At 33.9% G+C, this 17,498-nt stretch overlaps 1 protein-coding gene and 1 long non-coding RNA gene across 2 annotated transcripts; both read left to right on the forward strand.

Annotated features, from left to right (window-relative positions):
- Positions 1–1,701: 1,701 nt before the first annotated feature.
- Positions 1,702–2,112, forward strand: LOC112590385 (uncharacterized). Its single transcript, XR_003114166.1, has 3 exons — positions 1,702–1,728; positions 1,800–1,944; positions 2,027–2,112. It is a non-coding gene; the product is annotated as an uncharacterized LOC112590385 (long non-coding RNA).
- A 5,419-nt stretch (positions 2,113–7,531) lies between these two features.
- LOC112590384 (uncharacterized) lies at positions 7,532–13,090 on the forward strand. The gene is made up of 5 exons (XM_025306687.1): positions 7,532–7,631; positions 7,712–7,904; positions 7,953–8,103; positions 8,212–8,399; positions 12,753–13,090. Exons 1-5 carry the CDS (start codon positions 7,545–7,547, stop codon positions 13,088–13,090), a joined length of 957 nt encoding a protein of 318 aa, XP_025162472.1. The 5' UTR covers positions 7,532–7,544.
- Positions 13,091–17,498: the final 4,408 nt, after the last annotated feature.

The raw sequence follows: 17,498 nt of genomic DNA on the forward strand, positions 1-17,498 counted from the left end.
ACTTAATTACTTTACTGTTAGTCACACTTAACGTTAACGCAATATAGGTAGCGATTATGAATCTTTTCCTAAAGCGTGACCTAAGGCAAAATGTTAAGTTTTTATCAACTATGCACGATTTTCGCGATCGAGCTTGATGCTTGAAAAATTCACGTGAAAAGTTAAGGAAAAGTTGATATTTCTACGTTTCGCTTGGTTACATCATAATGATTAGACAATACAAATTATGAACTAAATATCTTAAAGACATGCAAAACACATTATATCTTTTGTTTATGTCTTTTGCACATCTTTAAGATATCTTTTAGTATTCTGTGCTGTCTAAGAAAGTTAATGTACAACTTATCACTTTCTCCAAGTTCATGCTTTAGGAAAAAATTCATGATCGCTACCCAAATCTCTATACTTTATTCTCAGAAACATAAATGTATGTGATTGTGTGCCATCTCGCAAAGAGACAATCATATATCTATCTTGTTCTACAGTTACGAATAAAGCACATGTGGCACCTGCGCTTGGAAATAAATATTAATGAAACAAATGCATATGTTTTGTGTATGTGTGTGTGTATACACATAAGTTAAGAAGTACCCCAGAATATTTTTATTAATAAGTCTTCTCAGCAAACTAGTACAATCGTTATGAGTAATATTAAATCAGGAACAACATATTAATGTGACAATATACCAAATTGACTCATGAATATATTAATATATTTAGAAATGTGTTGTATATGATAAACTGTTTATGTGAAATTTTTAGTGACTTCTAGATAACTTCTAGATAATAACTGTAGAATAAGATAGACATTTGACTGTTTCTTTACAACATGGCACACACACTCAAACACATATCTGCTTTAGAGAATAAAGTATAGAGATTACATTGTCTAATGTTAAGTGTTAGAGCATGTTAATATGTTTGCATAGTATACAAAATATGTCATAATTGATATATTTACATACACAGATGGATCGACAGAAGCGGCACGTCACCAAACCAGCACGGTATCTAACTACATCATCTGAAGAGGAACCACCAAAGCGAAAAGGGAGGACAGCGACATCATGCACACCAGGAACAGTGGAGGATGACATCAATGACATCAGCAGGATTATTGAAAAAGAAAATTAGTACTTTCTAACTCCCTACAACACCCTACATCAACACAAACATTTACTAACACAGACTCTGGCACATATATCTCACACACACAGACACAAGCACAAAACAATAACACCTCACATACGCATAGACATACAAATTTACATTATTCTGCACATACACAATCACATTCAGAATATACAACACATGCACAGACATACACACATTTAGAATATCCTCCATACCTACAACCACTCAGTAGGGCACAAAGTTTTACACAACGTTTAGAATGTGATATACCATATTATACTAATAACACTTTATGTGAGTTACAGAATATCATCCAAGGAGAAAAAACCCAACAACAACGTGAACATCAAGGACTAGAAACGAATTATACACAGAGGACCGCCGCCGTGCAGAAGGAAAGTATCGTGCAAAAGGAAAGTACCAATACAAGGTATAATACAAATAGGAATCTTCTCTCATTGATCTAAATGAATGGCAGAAAATTTACCAGTGTAGATAGGATGTACTCATTAATATTTATGTATAATTGTAGCAAGCTAGAGGAACGAATAAGCGCAGTGGAAGAAAAATTAGCAACATAGAAGCGATAATGAAGTACGTATTGCATATATTGTATAATGCGTAATGTTAAATATTCTGACAATTTTTCATATTGTTGCTTGCAGGAGAATTGAAACAACACAGCAGAAAATTCTCAAATGTGTCCAAGAGCGCCATTGTGCACCAGCAAAGCCGCATAGACTACCCATTACAACAATGGAAGAAATGGATGCTTTTGAAAACGAGGATGAATAACGTTATTCGGAAGCGGTAAGTAAGATTACAACTTTTCGCAGCAGAATTGCTGTAAGAAGGAATTGGTTACATTATATTAAAATGTCACTTTTTCCAGGTAACTTATTTACATTACGTTGGTGGCTTCAACCTCAAGGAAGCTACACAGTTGTGTCTCAAGGAAGCAGTGTCCGACGCCCTAATAACACGTTTACGTGGTTCGGCCGCGAGAAAGACGCCGAGCATTATATGACACTCGATTGGCACGAGCCATATATGGTAAAGAATTTTTATCTATTAATGATACCATATTTCATTCAGTTTGTGAAAAACAACTTACTGTAATGGTATACTTATTTTCCATACGCTTTGCGCCTGTTTTCTAGATGCAATTTGTAGGAATCGTCATTTTGACAGGCCCCTGAGATCCGAGTTCCAGAAGCAAATGAGGGAGGCTCTTCGGATAACGAAGGAGAGACACGCCAACGATGCGTGGTCCACGTCCAACAGCCGCAAGGAAGAGGGCGGAGGATAACTTGTGGAACGATGAGGAAGAGGAAGAGGACAACATGGAGGAACCGAGCACCTAAGAATATAAAATGTAAGTTGAAAGTTTCCATTGTAGCAACTATGCGGCAAACAATGTTACATATAACGTACATGTTAGTTGTAATTTTCTACTCTACAATGTAACTGTTATATAACACGTGTCTTATATAATAGTTACATTGTTGAATAGAAAATTACAACTAACATGTACGTTACATATAAACATAGTGTTTGCTGGCAATATGCATCAACTTGTTTCTAATGTTTCCTAATCTGTTTTGTCTAGTATGAAAGTGAAGCCCAGATAGAAGCCAGGAAATAGAGGAGAAGCGGCCCGACTCTGAACGCGTGCGTAGGCGAATTGAAGATATTTTGATAAGTGTCTTTATTTTATTTTCATATTACTACTAATGTTTTTATGTAGGTACTCAATTTTCTGTGCAATATTTTATTTTACCATTGTATTTTTATTTTATTTTCTGTTGTTGCACAGGTTACTTCCTTTGTTTTTATTTTCTGAGTACTAGCTAATTAACTAATGCCCATATTTTTTTCATAGGTTCTTTTTGGTTTCGGATGATGTGGGGGAGGATCCGGAAGTGCATCTGCACTCACCGAAACTCTTGCGCGCATCATCCTCGCGAGACGCCTCTCTTCATCCTAGAAGCTCCCGCAGCAAGCTGGCCAATACAGAATGCAGTTTGTAGCCTTTTTTTCTCAGTAATTATACGGGCTGTGGACGATCTCGATGTGTCTCTTCTTGACAATTCCGGGATCTTCCACAATGGCCTAATTGCACCGGAGTGTGGTTTTAGCCGGTACGAATCCGACACATCCAGGCTCTGCATAACCTTGGGTGTCCATGAGGATTTCCATACTTCGTTAAAAAAAAAAAAGTTGTTAGAATATATGTTTCTGCTAATGATAAGCAATATTATTACTAATGAAATACAATGAATAATCACTTCTCTTGGCTAAATATTTTTGCTGTTTGTAGAGGGCAAATGGAGAACCAGGTCGAGAAGAAGGTGAATAATGTCTCGTTGAACGTCGATCCCATGCTGCCTATACCACGAGAACTCGCCGCTGCTCACAGAGTACACCGGTGGAATTTGGCATTGCTGATCAGGGCGTACTTCATGCTCTCAATACGTTTTTAATTTCTTTTAATATCGCGCATATATGTATATAGCGATAATTCTTGATGTTATATGTATATATGTTTATATAATAAATTACACAGTCTGTTTTGTCAAATATTTATTTCTGTATACACTTTTCCTTTTCAAATGCAAAATTGCAATTAAAATTTAGTAATATGCAGGTTAGGAACCATTTAAAACCCAACGCACATCGCCGCCATCTTGATCAGCTGATTGAGTGCAAGGCTTGCTGCGGATTTGCTGCCAATTTGCTCTCGTGTCTTGTGCGCAAGTGTTGCTCGGTGTTTGATGCCTATTTGATGCTAAGTTATGCGCTCCAAAACTTGCGCGGTTTTTGCTGCAAATTTACTGCAAGTTGCCCCGCATCAAGCCTTGACGTCAAAACACAATCCTAAAAAGGACACAGTTGCATATGGTTTTGGCATCAAGTTTTGATCGAATTTGCTGCCAATTTGCGCTCAATTTGCACTCATTTTGCTCATTGGGTATATAATTTCTCAGTTGGCGTTACTGTTTTAATATATCACTTATTTTGTATAAGTTTTACTTGTAAAAACTTATGTTATGTACACATATATACTTAAAAAAAATAATTTGAATTTGTAATAATAACCTTTAAAAAGATATCTTTCTTAAATATTGAACACTATTAATAAACGTGTTAAAATTTTATAACACGATATCATTTTTACTTGTAGAAAGTAATGTTAAGTACATTATAATAACAAGTAAAACAATCATATAACTCAGTGTTATAATAAATAATGATAAATTAAATATTGGACACTACTAATAAACGTGTAAAATTGTTGTAACATGATATCATTTGTAAAAACTTATTATGTACATAATATATATCTTAAAAAAAGGAAATAATTTGAATTTGAGATTTCTAAAAATATTAAGTATACGATTTCTCAGTTAGCGTTACTGTTTTAATGTATCACTTTTTTAGTATAAGTTTTACTTTTAAAAACTTATGTTATGTACACATACATATTTAAAAAAAAATAATTTGAATTTGAAATTTCTAAAAATAGCACAATACGTGTTGCGCTTGTACTTGGCGTCTTTTTTACCTTTTTGTTTAAAAAGGTTATTATAATAAATTTTACATGTAATCATTTTTACTTGTAAAAAGTTATGTTAAGTACATTATAATAACAAGTAAAACAATCATATAACTCAGTGTTGTAATAAGTAATGATAAATGAAGTATTGGACACTACTAATATACGTGTTAAATTTTTATATCATTTTTACTTGTAAAAAGTTATGTTAAGTACATTATAATATAAATGGATACCCGAATTTTTTATTACAACGTCTTTTCCAATTAATTTAAACAACTTTTGTCTGAAACAATATTTTATTTAACTAATATTTTGTGACATATTTAAGGAAAACTGAATAACTTTTTCAATATTTAACTCACGATATTTCGCTAATTATTTGTCAGAAGAAAAAATGGTACTAGATTTTTTTCCTCTATTTAGTCTCAAGAATATATTGTTCCAATAGCGCCATGAATTTGGTTCATTTGATGATTTTGAAATTTCAAAAAATCAGCAAACAAAATCAAGCGCTATTGTAACAATATATTCTTGAGATTAAATAGAGCAAAAAATTCTAGTACTTTTTCTTCTGACAAATAGTTAGCGAGATATCGTGAGTTAAATATTGAAAAGTTATTAAATTTTCCTTAAATAAAATTAAAAAATGTTTCAGACAAAGTTGTTCAAATTAATTGCTTTAATTAAGAAAAAGACGATATAATAAAAAATTAGGATATCCATTTAAGACCAAGGTTAAATTCATAACGTCAGTAAATAGATCCTTTGAAGCCCTACAACTTTTGTCTGAAATACTTATCTCTAAAATGTTCTGTTTCCGAAATAAAAGGGCTATACGAGTGGTCTGAATCACTCTGTATATATAATAATTTATACGCTTATAATATATTAACACGTTTCCAATATTTATCAAGAGACATTATCTTATACAGGAACTTAATACCTCGCCTGTAATAAAATTGGATATCTGAGGTATATACTAGAGTCCCTATAAGGTACTACATGGGCTGAAAAGTATTTGGCCTGACATATAGATGGCGCCACAAACTAAAAATCCTTATATTTCCTATAGAGTACCAACCTTAACTTAGATGCTGTAAAAATTTCATGATATTTCGTTGACTCGTGTACAAGTTATAGCTTTCGAAGTGACGTTACCTCTGAATTTATCTTTACTATGGAAAAAAGTGAATTTCGTGTTTTGATTAAACGTTACTTCCTGATGGGAAAAAACACTGTTGAAGCAAAGGCTTGATAAATATTACGGCACATCTGCCCCACCGAATTCAACCATCAAATATTGGTTTGCTGAGTTTCGTCGTAACCGTACGAGCACAAATGATGCACCACATTCAGGAAGGCCAAATGAGGCAGTTACTCCAGAAAACATCCAGAAAATCAGTGAAATCGTGTTGAATGACCGCAAAATGAAATTGAGTGAGCTAGTTAACATCATAGGCATCTCAAAGGAACGCGTTGGTCATATCATTCATGAATATTTACACATGAAAAAGCTTTGCGCGCGTTGGGTGCCGCGTTTTTTGACAATTGAGCAAAAAGCGGAACGTGTTCGACTTTCAAAGCAAAATCTGGCCCTGTTTAACCGCAATAAGAAGGAGTTTTTGCGTCGATTTGTCACAATAGATGAAACATGGATCCATCACTACACACCGGAGTCCAATCGGCAGTCAGCGGAGTGGTTATTGCCTGGTGAAAGCCGTCCGAAGCGCCCGAAGACACAACAATCAGCCGGCAAAGTTTTGGCCAGTATTTTTTGGGATGCGCATAACATAATATTCATTGATTATCTTGAACATGGTAAAACTATCAATAAAGAATATTACTGTACATTACTGGATCGATTGGACGACGAGGTCAAGGTCAAACGGCCACATTTGGCAAAGAAAAAAATTTTGTTTCACCAAGACAATGCTCTAGCTCACTCGGCTCGCGATATGACCGATAAATTAAAGAAATTGCGCTATGAATTGCATCTCGCATCCTCCGTATTCTCCAGACCTGGCCCCCAGCGACTATTTCCTTTTTCCCCGACTGAAGCAGTGGCTCGCTGGTAAAAGATTTTACTCGAATGAGGAGGTCAAGTTGGAAACAAATGCCTATTTTGAGGGACTTGACACCGAGCACTATAAGACCGGCATCGAAATGTTAGCGGACCGTTACACTAAGTGCATTACTCTAAATGGAGATTATGTCGAGGAATAAAACACTTTTTTCATTAAAAAAATCGTTTTTTCATTGTTAAGCCAAAGACTTTTCAGCCCATGTAGTAGAGTCTGGCCAATGAGTCTAGTTTTGTAAAAACATGGCGACGGTGGTGTAAATATGTGCTGTTTATGTGTATCGTGGTGCAGTACGTTGTTTGCCAGCAAATTGATACTAAAAGTAAGCAAGTAAGCAATAAAGTACAATTATTCAATAATTTAAAAATAAAGCAAAATAATAGTAAAAAATATAAATATAGAAAATAAAGTGGTTAAAACAATGGTCATTGTAACCTAACATTTTAGCAGGACCTCTGAAAAAGAATCTTGTTAAATAATACTATAAAATATGAATTTGCAGATTTCAACATGCCATCCTGTTGCGTCCCAGAATGTAAAAATTATTATCAGAAAGGTTTTTCTATGTACTCCCTTCCCGCAGAACCTAGCAGAAGAGCAATATGGATTGCAAATATCGGCAAACAAGATTGGAATTGTGCGAAAAAATGGTTTATATGTGAGGTAAGTTATCTTATTTCTTATGAGAAAATACTATTTGTTATAAAATATTCCTATTAGAAACAAATAATTCTTGTTCCATTTATGTATAGGCACATTTTGCTGATGACATGTGGGAAAAACCTCGCATGGATGGGAAGCGCAAACTGAAGTACAACGCGGTGCCAACAATTTTTAATAATATACCTGCGTGCAATGTAAGTATATTTTGTATCGCCTATTATCTTAAAATCAAATATTTACTTGTATAAATCACTAATGAAATTTCTACTTGAAGGTAGATACACATGTTGCAAATGCCAGGGCATCTCCGAAGATAGATAATGAATGTGACGCGGTTTATAACTCGACCAGCTCAGATCTTCCTATGCAAGTATCAAACTCATCTGAAGATAACCCTATAACATGTGTCACTCCAGCAGATCAATCATTTGAAGATGTATCAGTGCCACCCGCAACATATACAAAAAGTGAGTTTGATATTTTGTAATAAAGACTTCAAGATGCTGAATTGACAGCAAAAGAGGCTACATCGAAATTAGAGCAGGCAAACATAATTATTAATAGGCTGGAAAAATCAAGGCAACTGTTAAAAAGACATGTGAGACGATTAACAGATGAAAAAAAGAAACTTGCTCAAGATAATCTAAAGACAAAATTAAAACGAATGTTTAACGACGATCAAATACAGCTTCTTCTTGGTAAACATTCACGTGCCTCAAAATGGTCTAATAATACAATTCTTAAGACATTATAACTAAAGTTTTCGTGTGGCAGCAATGGGTATAAGGCATTATTAGCTCAACAGCACCCTTTGCCATCAGAGCGAACTTTACGAAGGAAGAAAGAAGGAGTTAATTTTGAAGAAGGAATATTAGAGGACGTATTTGATATTTTAAAGAAGCAAATATCTCTATTCAAAGATGATCGAGAAAAAGACGCTATGATTGCTATTGATGAAATGAGTTTAGTACCTGGAAAACAGTTTGATCCTTCCACTCTTTCACATATTGGCGATGCTAGTATGACTGACAAGGGACATTCGGCAACGCGGAAATTCAAAAAAATCTGAAACTCTGCATAATTGTAGAGCAGATATACTTAATAACAAAACAATTTTTCGTTAGTGCCCAAAAACGGTTTTTGGGTTGGAAATAACCCCTTGAACAAAGTTGATTTTTGTCTTTTTAAGCGAATATTATCGAAACTATTAAAGATATGAAAAAATGTTTTAGACAAAAGTTTTATGGTTTTAAAAGTACTTTATTATGCTATATTTAGATTTTTTTAAAATGTAAAATTGTGTATAAAATACCCCCCTCCTTCTCTTTTTTCAAATTGTTAAAATCAATTGTCCAACCAAAATAAAGCTTATTTTATGACAAATTCAACCATATATAATAACATTATGTTTGGAAAAGGCAATATTGAAAAAAAAATTAAACATGCTCTTATATGTATGCTACGCGTACCAAACTTAAGGATTCGCTACTTGACGATGGCATTTCTTTCTTCCTCAAATCTTCCTCATAATTGCAAACTGTAAAAGATAAGGAAGGAAGAAAATAGAAAATCTAAAAAAGCAATAAAGTTGATGTTAAGAAGTAAGTAGGAGAAAAATAGCATGATAAGGATACAGTCACTAATATTTAAAAATGTTATAAATTATAAAATTTCACGTAATAGACGTTTATTTTGCCAACATTGCGGCTACCTTTTTCATTAATTTAAACGACACGCGTAAATATAAATAAATATGTGTGTGTGTGTATGTGTGTTTTTGCACGTGCGCACGTGTATGTACATCATGGCAACATGCAAAACACTTGTCACAAGTTTTATGACTGTGCGACCAAAATAGCACTCTTTATCAAGTACAGTGCAATCAAGGTTCATTATATTGACATATGTTATCTTCATTCATTTGCATATAAAAGCTGTCCATTTTGGAATACATTTCAGTGTTATTGAAGCAGTTATTGAAGCAGTACGTATATTATTATTGCTGTGAGAAATGTTTAATTAAAATATCCTTAAGATTTGTATCATAATGTCAGTAATAAATCCAGCTAATGTTATTAATTTGTTAATTGCGACATTTCATTTCACAAATATTGCAATAACTCCTGTTAATCATCAAGAGGTGGAACTCCATGATACAATTACTGATTTAATAAAGAGTGCTATGCATCACGATATTACGATCGAACATGAGTGGGGACTTGATTTTGACGATCCATCAGAACCGCATGACGTACAATTTGTAGATGTGTACGATATTGATGCTGAAGAAGATAATTATGGAAATGAAGTTTGCACTGTGGATGATGAAGGTGGAAATGTAAACTTAAATTATAAGAAAAAGGCAATCGAATTTTGGAAGAGTGGAAAGAAAGGACATTTATCTCTTACTTCTGTACAACATCGTTTTAGAAAAGTAAAGTTTAATTAAAAAATAAGAAGAATAATATATAGTAAAATACTTGAGGCTTTTACGGTGTACAGTGACCGGCAGTGATTCGTTCCGCGACAGAGAGAACTCTATTTCCCCTCTCGCGGAACGCATCATTGTCGGTCATTGTACATACAGCTTTGACTATAAGTATAAAGCATCCCAAAAAATTTATTTAAATTGTGTAACAAAAACATACTATATGAATATATGGAGAACATAATATAGTATACGAGTATATGGAAAAATAATATAATAAAAAAATATAATATAAGAATATGTGGAAAATAATATTTATTTTACAATATTTATTGTAATATAATATAATATTAATATAATATAAATTATAATATAAATATAATATACATAAATATAATATACACATTATATTATAAAATATTAATATAATATTTATTGTAAAGAGATTATATATTTACTATGAGTATATGCATTGATTTCTAGGAAAATACAATGAGTTAGAGATGCTTTATACTTATGACCAAAGCTGTAAATTATATAGTTAGAGTCGCGTTGTTTTTTATTTTAAGTTTTACAATTTGATGTTTCGTGAACATTTAATTCGTATATAACTTCTTTTATTTTTGAATTCGAATTGTTTAATATTGAGATTTGTTTTCTTCTAGGTAAAATCTATTCAACAATTGCACAGATGGCAAGAACATGTAATGCGTGGGGGTTCAAATACAGACAAACTTGTAGTTATTGCTGAATACGTTCTTATAAAATTCCAAGAAGCTGTTAATAGAGGACTTATTATTCATGATATAAATCTGCGAAAATGGGCACTAGAAGCAAAGGAACAAGTGGATTTTTCTTCATTTAAAGCAGGAAATTGGTGGATATGGAATTTTAAAAAGGCACATCGTATTACATCACGTAAAATAACTGTATTTAAAACGCGGTCTTCTCATTTAACTGATCTAACTATACGTCAAAACGCTGAGGAATTTGTAAATACAGTAAAGCCACATATTAATGTAATCGGTGCTGAATCAACTTATAATGCGGACGAAAGTGGCTTTAATTTAGAAATACATGCAGGAAGAACATTAGCTAATGTAGGAGTGAAGACAGTTGGAGCTACTATCCAATCTTTATCTGCTATGACTCATAACTACACCATTATGCCTATTATATCTGCAGATGGACATCTCCTTTCGCCTTTGTATATAGTATTAAAAGAATCTACTGGTGTTTTTGGACCACAAGTAGAACAAACTCTTTTTAGACCAGTGAATATTTACATTGCGGCTTCAAAATCAGGGAAATTGACAACTGAACATTTCAAAAATTGGTTCCAAGAAGTGTATCTACCAAACACTGGAGAGAAAAGTATACTACTGTTTGATTCATGGACAGGACATTGCCCGAACCAATTGGAAGAACTTGTACCAAAAGACAAACATGTAAATATTCTAACAATACCAAAAAAACAACTGCTTTTATACAGCCATTAGATGTTTTTGGTTTCAGAATCTGGAAAAATTTTGTTCGAAGCTTTTCTGATAGTGTTATTATAAATAATTATGACATAAATTTACATTTACGTAATAACATAATAAAATTGCAATCTTTAACACACAATCAACTGTCTTCTCCAAGATTTCGAAATTTATTTAGATATAGCTGGTATAAAAGTGGTTATTTATCAACACGGCCTGAAAAATTTCATAATCCAATCGATTATTGTTATTTTAAAGAAGAAAAACGTATACCAAAATGTAGCATTTGTGTAAAATGGCTTTTATACGTTGTGCATGGTGCAAGCAATATTTTTGTTTTGAACATTTCTTTGAGCAATATCATTATTGTAATAATTATATAGAATAAATAATATTTTACTGTCCTCAATTCCTGTAAAATTTGTATATATTATAATCCATACCAAAATATAAGATATCTTTCACTCGAATATCTATATCGACTACTTAATTAATAAAACCTATATACTGAATGAAGCAAAACACATACACACAAATGTACACTGAATAAATTTATAAATTATATTTTTCATTATTAAATCCGTGTGTGTTCTCCTTTTTTCTTCATATCATTCATTTCCTTATTTGTTCTTTACAATTGAATTTAAAAGATTATCTATATTAGGGTTATATACACTCTCTCTGCGTCCTCCTTATCATGCTGTTCTTCTTCAACTTACTTCTTAACATCAACTTTATTCTTTTCTTAGATTACCTGTTTTTATTCCTTCCTTACCTTTTACAGTCAGTAATTATGAGGGAGAAAGAAATGCCATCGTCAAGCAGCGAACCCATAAGTTTGGTACGCGTAGCATATATATAAGAGCATTTTTAATTTTTTTTTCAATATTGCCTTTTCCAAACATAATGTTATTATATATGGTTGAATTTGTCATAAAATAAGCTTTATTTTGGTTAGACAATTGATTTTAACAATTTGAAAAAAGAGAAGGAGGGGGGGTATTTTATACACAATTTTACATTTTTAAAAAATCTAAATATAGCATAATAAAGTACTTTTAAAACCATAAAACTTTTGTCTAAAACATTTTTTCATATCTTTAATAGTTTCGATAATATTCGCTTAGAAAGACAAAAATCAACTTTGTTCAAGGGGTTGTTTCCACCCTTAAAACCGTTTTTGGGCACCAACGAAAAATTGTTTTGTTATTAGGTATATCTGCTCTACAATTATGCAGAGTTTCAGATTTTTTTGAATTTCCGCGTTGTCGAATGTCCCTTGTGAGTTCTGGTACCTTTCTTTCTTAGAAATCCATATGCAATTCTCAGTTCCTTTTTCTTTGTAGACATATAAAAAATGCACAATTGTATTTTGAATTTGCATAATAATCTTCTTCTTACAGGACAAATACAAAAAGCATCGCATGCGTTAGTTATTATGCTTGCTGGTATTTTTTCTCGATGGAAGCAAGTTGTTGCATACTATTATACACCTAATAGATTTAATGGTGCTAATTTAAAACCTATAGTCGAAACAGTTATTAGAAAAGCTGAATTCATTGGTATATATGTCCATAGTATAACTTCCGACATGGGATCAGTGAATCAAGCTATGTGGAAAGCATTTGACATTTCAAGTGGAAAGTTGTCTGTAATTAAAAATTCCATACCTCATCCTATAGACAACCAACGAAACTTGTATTTTTTCGCTGATGCACCACATCTCTTAAAAAAATTTTAGATCGTGTCTAGAAAATAATAAAATAATAGAATTACCACAGACATTTGTCCATGCACATAAATTATCGTCTTCTACAATAGAATGTAAGCATTTGAGCGAATTAGTTGCAATACAAGAAAATTTATGTCTTAAACTAACTCCTAAACTTCAACACAATGATATTACTCTGGGTAAATTTAACAAAATGAAAGTTAGTAAGGCGAAAAATGTCATGAGTACAAATGTTAGTAGTGCACTAACTTTTCTAGCTGAAGAACTATATAAAATAGAATATAAGACGACTGCATCATTTATAGAAGTTGTTTCCAAATGGTTTACACTCGTAACGTCACTGTCTCGACGAGTAGCATTGGGTATAACGCCAGGTAATGAAAAGAGTGAAAATACATATAATCAAAGTATTGAGTTTCTTGAATCAGTTATAGAACTTTTCAAAAATATTGGAATAGGTCACACTCACAAATTTAAACCCGTTCAATGTGGTATCATGATGACTACTAAATCTGCTATTGAGTTAACAAAATATCTGATTAATGTTAAAAGTTATATGTATGTTTTAACAAGCCGGTTTACACAGGATTGTGTAGAAAATTTATTTTCTGTAATAAGAGCAAAACATGAAATACCCAATACTGTACAATTTAAGCAAGACTTGAAAGAACTTTGCATATCTCGCTATATTAGGCCATCCAAATATTCAAGTTATGACCAAGATGACAGAGAATTTCTATGCAATTTCTTCAATAAACCGAAAACAGAAAAGGTGGAACAGTTCCCGACTATCTCTGTTGACAGTATTGCAAACAATATCTATTTTAATAACATAGAGTTAAACGTATTGTATAATGTAGCTGGATATATAGTTCATAGTATTGCTAAAGGCAAAAGTGCAATATGCACAACTTGTTTAAATTCGGCAGGTTCAACTAAATATAACGCAAATGTTAAATATGCAAACTTTGTTCATCTCAAATGTTACCGGAATAACACATTATTTTTTGTAACCCAAGATGTTTTTGAATATTTTATGGACATGGAATTTATAATTAGACAATATCTTTCTTATGTAAGCAATTCTAAATGTAATTTAATTACCTTTTTTATGGAAAAAATGAAACATATTTCTTGTGTAAGCCTGAAAAATTGTCATAAATTAAATGTGAAAATTATGAAACGCTTTATTGCATTTCGGATGAAAATTGCGTGTCTAAAAGACCGACTGGTAAAACCAACATATAACAGTAAAACAATGGCTATGCATTCTGTTGTTACTTAATGATATAAACTGTTAATATGTTTATGTACAATGTATGTGTTTTGTTTTGTTTTGTTGAATTTTATATTGTATGAAATCGAGAAATACATATTTGGCGCAAGTATCTTATTTCCTTCAGTTTCATACTTATCCTGCTTCCCGCAACACTTTTTATTGGTGCCGCCATGTTTTTACAAACTTTGTTTCGACCAATGAAAAGTACACAACGTACTTGGCCAGGCTCCTTATAGGGACTCTATCTTTACCTTACCTCCTTTCCGCTTTTGCTCTTTAACGGTACAGCCCATGCTTGCTCAGTACATCGATAATGGTGAGTATGTAGTGGTGGCCTCCATTGAATCGCGAATAAGGACGCATTTCCACCACATCGGCGTTCCAAAGATTACCGTATCCACGCACTATGATGCGTCTACGAGAAAAATTTCGTCTCGCTGGAGCGTGTAATTCTTTCACTAGTTGTTATTGGGTGAGTGCAAAAGTTCGTGCGGAGTTTGTGAGTAAAAGTCACACAGTGATTAGGCAAACAAAAATCTTTATTCAATCAATGATATATTCTCCATCGTTTTCTATAATCTTTTCCCAACGTTTTGGCAGCATACGGATGCCTCGATCATAAAAACTGCGCGGTTTAGATTCGAAGAACGAAGAGACGCCGTATTTTAAGGCCTCCAAAGAGTCAAAGTTTTTTCCATTTAAATAATTTTGCAATGACCGGAACAAGTGATAGTCAGATGGTGCGATATCAGGAGAATACGGTGGATGCGTTAAGACATCCCATTTCAGGCTCTTCAGTTTGCGCAGCGTCTTTTTCGAAACGTGTGGTCTGGCGTTGTCGTGATGAAAGATGACTCCCTTGCGATTTGACAAAATCGGACGTTTCTCTTTTATTTCTCGATTCAGATTGGTTAATTGGCGACAGTACTTGTCCGAATCAATCGTTTCGCCAGTGGGGAGAAGCTCGAAATAGATTATGCCCTTGCAATCCCACCAAACAGAGAGCATCACCTTCATCGGGTGCAAACTGGCCTTTGGTATTGCGTCACCATGCTCACCTGATTGTTTCCATGTCCGTTTGCGCTGAACATTGTTGTAGAGGACCCATTTCTCATCGCCCGTCACTAGTCGATCCAAAAACGACTCGTTATTGAGCCGCCCGAGTAAAGAAACGGCTGCAGAAATTCGCTTGATTTTGTTCTTCTCGGTCAGCAAATGGGGCACCCATATATCGAGCTTCAAATCGAATCCCATCTTTTTTAAACGCCGAAAAGCGGTTGATCGGTCAACGTTTAGTGCTGTAGCAACTTCTTCTGTTGAAATTCGCGGATTATTGAGCACTAAAGTACGCAAAACATCGTCATCAATGTCAGAAGGTCGACCAGAGCGTGGCTCGTCTTCAAGGTTAAATTCTCCGCGCCGAAATTTAGCAAACCATTTTTCCACAGTTCGTTTAGGTGGTGCTTCATCCTGATAAACATCCTGAATGTTTTTTACGGCTGCGGCAACGTTTATTCCCTTCCGAAACTCGTAAAGCATAACATGCCGTAAATGCACCTTATCGATACTCATTTTTAAAGTGATATTTCTCGAAGCAGTTTGTATGAAAACAAATGATTTCTTTTTAATAACAGCTGAAGACGTCACCTCTCCAACGTTATATAATATGTAGATGGAAGTATTAATGACAACACTTTACGACGCTTATAACTCCATCTATTGAAACTCCGCACGAACTTTTGCACTCATCCAATATTTTTCGGAATGTTTCTTCTCATCATTTTTCCTCGTTACTCGTCGAGTCGTTTTCCCATCATGCGTGAGGCTTTGTCGCTTTACACCGGCAGGAACAACTAAAATAGTATCGATGAGTTGCTTCCCTGGACTTTTCTTCTTGTTAAATTTTGACGATTGCTTCACCATTGCAGCTCATGATCATCCATTTTCTGCTTATGTCGATACTATATGTCAATTTAACTGTAATACTGTATTCTACTTTTATATCTTTCGCGATTTCTTTATCTCTGAACCTGTCCAGTCTAAAATTCGTTCTATGTTCTCATGAATGCTATTTATGCTCTGTATGTTTTTGTTCCGGTAGTCTTCCGGCTAATCCTTCAATTTTTTAACATTCTCATCTACATACTGCTTCGTCTTAACGTTACTCACATGCAGAAGCTTTATAGAATTTATATTCTCAACTATATACTGCTTCTTCTCAACGTTATTCTCATGCAGTAGAAGTTCTATAGACGTTATACTCATCCACATAATTTATATGCGCAACCTCAATGAAGGTTTTCGGCCACGGTACATGATATCGCGTGCAGCGTTGCGTCAAAACCTTTATCATCGGCGGTTAGACAAAGGGCATTTTCATGTACGTATCGTTTGGTTACGACGTTGTTCAAATGATTTCTCACACCTGCAACACATTCTTCCACGTGTCGTTTGGTTGTAACGTCACTATTGAATTTAGGTTGCGCTACATGTTTTATCTTGCGCGACTTTACGTCAAAAACTTTGGCAGCGTTTAAACAAAGGACATTTTCGTGTATGTAATTTTCAACGTGTTCATTCCATTGATGCGCTCGATCAGTTTTCGCACCATTGCTCTCTCGCGACACGCGAAACTTATTCATCGACATTTCAAAGCAAGTTGTACCGACTAACAGACTCGTGTCAATGCCACGTTGCTTAATTTATAATGAGACCAGCTTCTCGGAGTTCTTCGATAATCATAAAATTTCGTGCTTGTGCGAGTTGTTGCCAGCTTGGCGCGAAGCGTCAAGCAATCGCAGACGATCGACCAGCTCGTTGGGATCATCCCAAAGTACGTAATCGATGTTGCTGTCATTTAAGGTCATTATAGCTTGCGATGCGTATAAAACTTTTCCTCCTACTTTATTGCTCGACGCATGTGATACTAGGGGCGCGATTATATGTTCATATTTGTGTCCCTTGTTACCGAGTATAGGATTTTGCAGGAGGTACCCGCGTCTGTGAGTATTCGTCGCCAATAGCATACTTTTTGCATATCAGCTTCGGTGTACACAGAATCGTCGGGAATTCTTTTGAATATTAGCTCATAAAGACCGCATGTTCCAATGTATCCTATTTCATCTATGATTATATTGG

The sequence above is a fragment of the Harpegnathos saltator genome, unplaced genomic scaffold (genome assembly GCF_003227715.2).
Source record: "Harpegnathos saltator strain DR-91 unplaced genomic scaffold, Hsal_v8.6 scaffold797, whole genome shotgun sequence".
Classification (NCBI taxonomy): Eukaryota; Metazoa; Arthropoda; class Insecta; order Hymenoptera; family Formicidae; genus Harpegnathos; species Harpegnathos saltator.

Bases quoted from the DNA above. Each gene is read 5' to 3' on its own strand.
- LOC112590384 (XM_025306687.1), top strand. From the start codon at position 7,545: ATGTGGGAAAAACCTCGCATGGATGGGAAGCGCAAACTGAAGTACAAC. The intron at 7,905-7,952 runs GTGAGTTTGATA...CTGAATTGACAG, and splicing joins ACCCGCAACATATACAAAAA to CAAAAGAGGCTACATCGAAA. The intron at 8,400-12,752 runs GTTTAGTACCTG...TTCTTCTTACAG, and splicing joins GATTGCTATTGATGAAATGA to GACAAATACAAAAAGCATCG.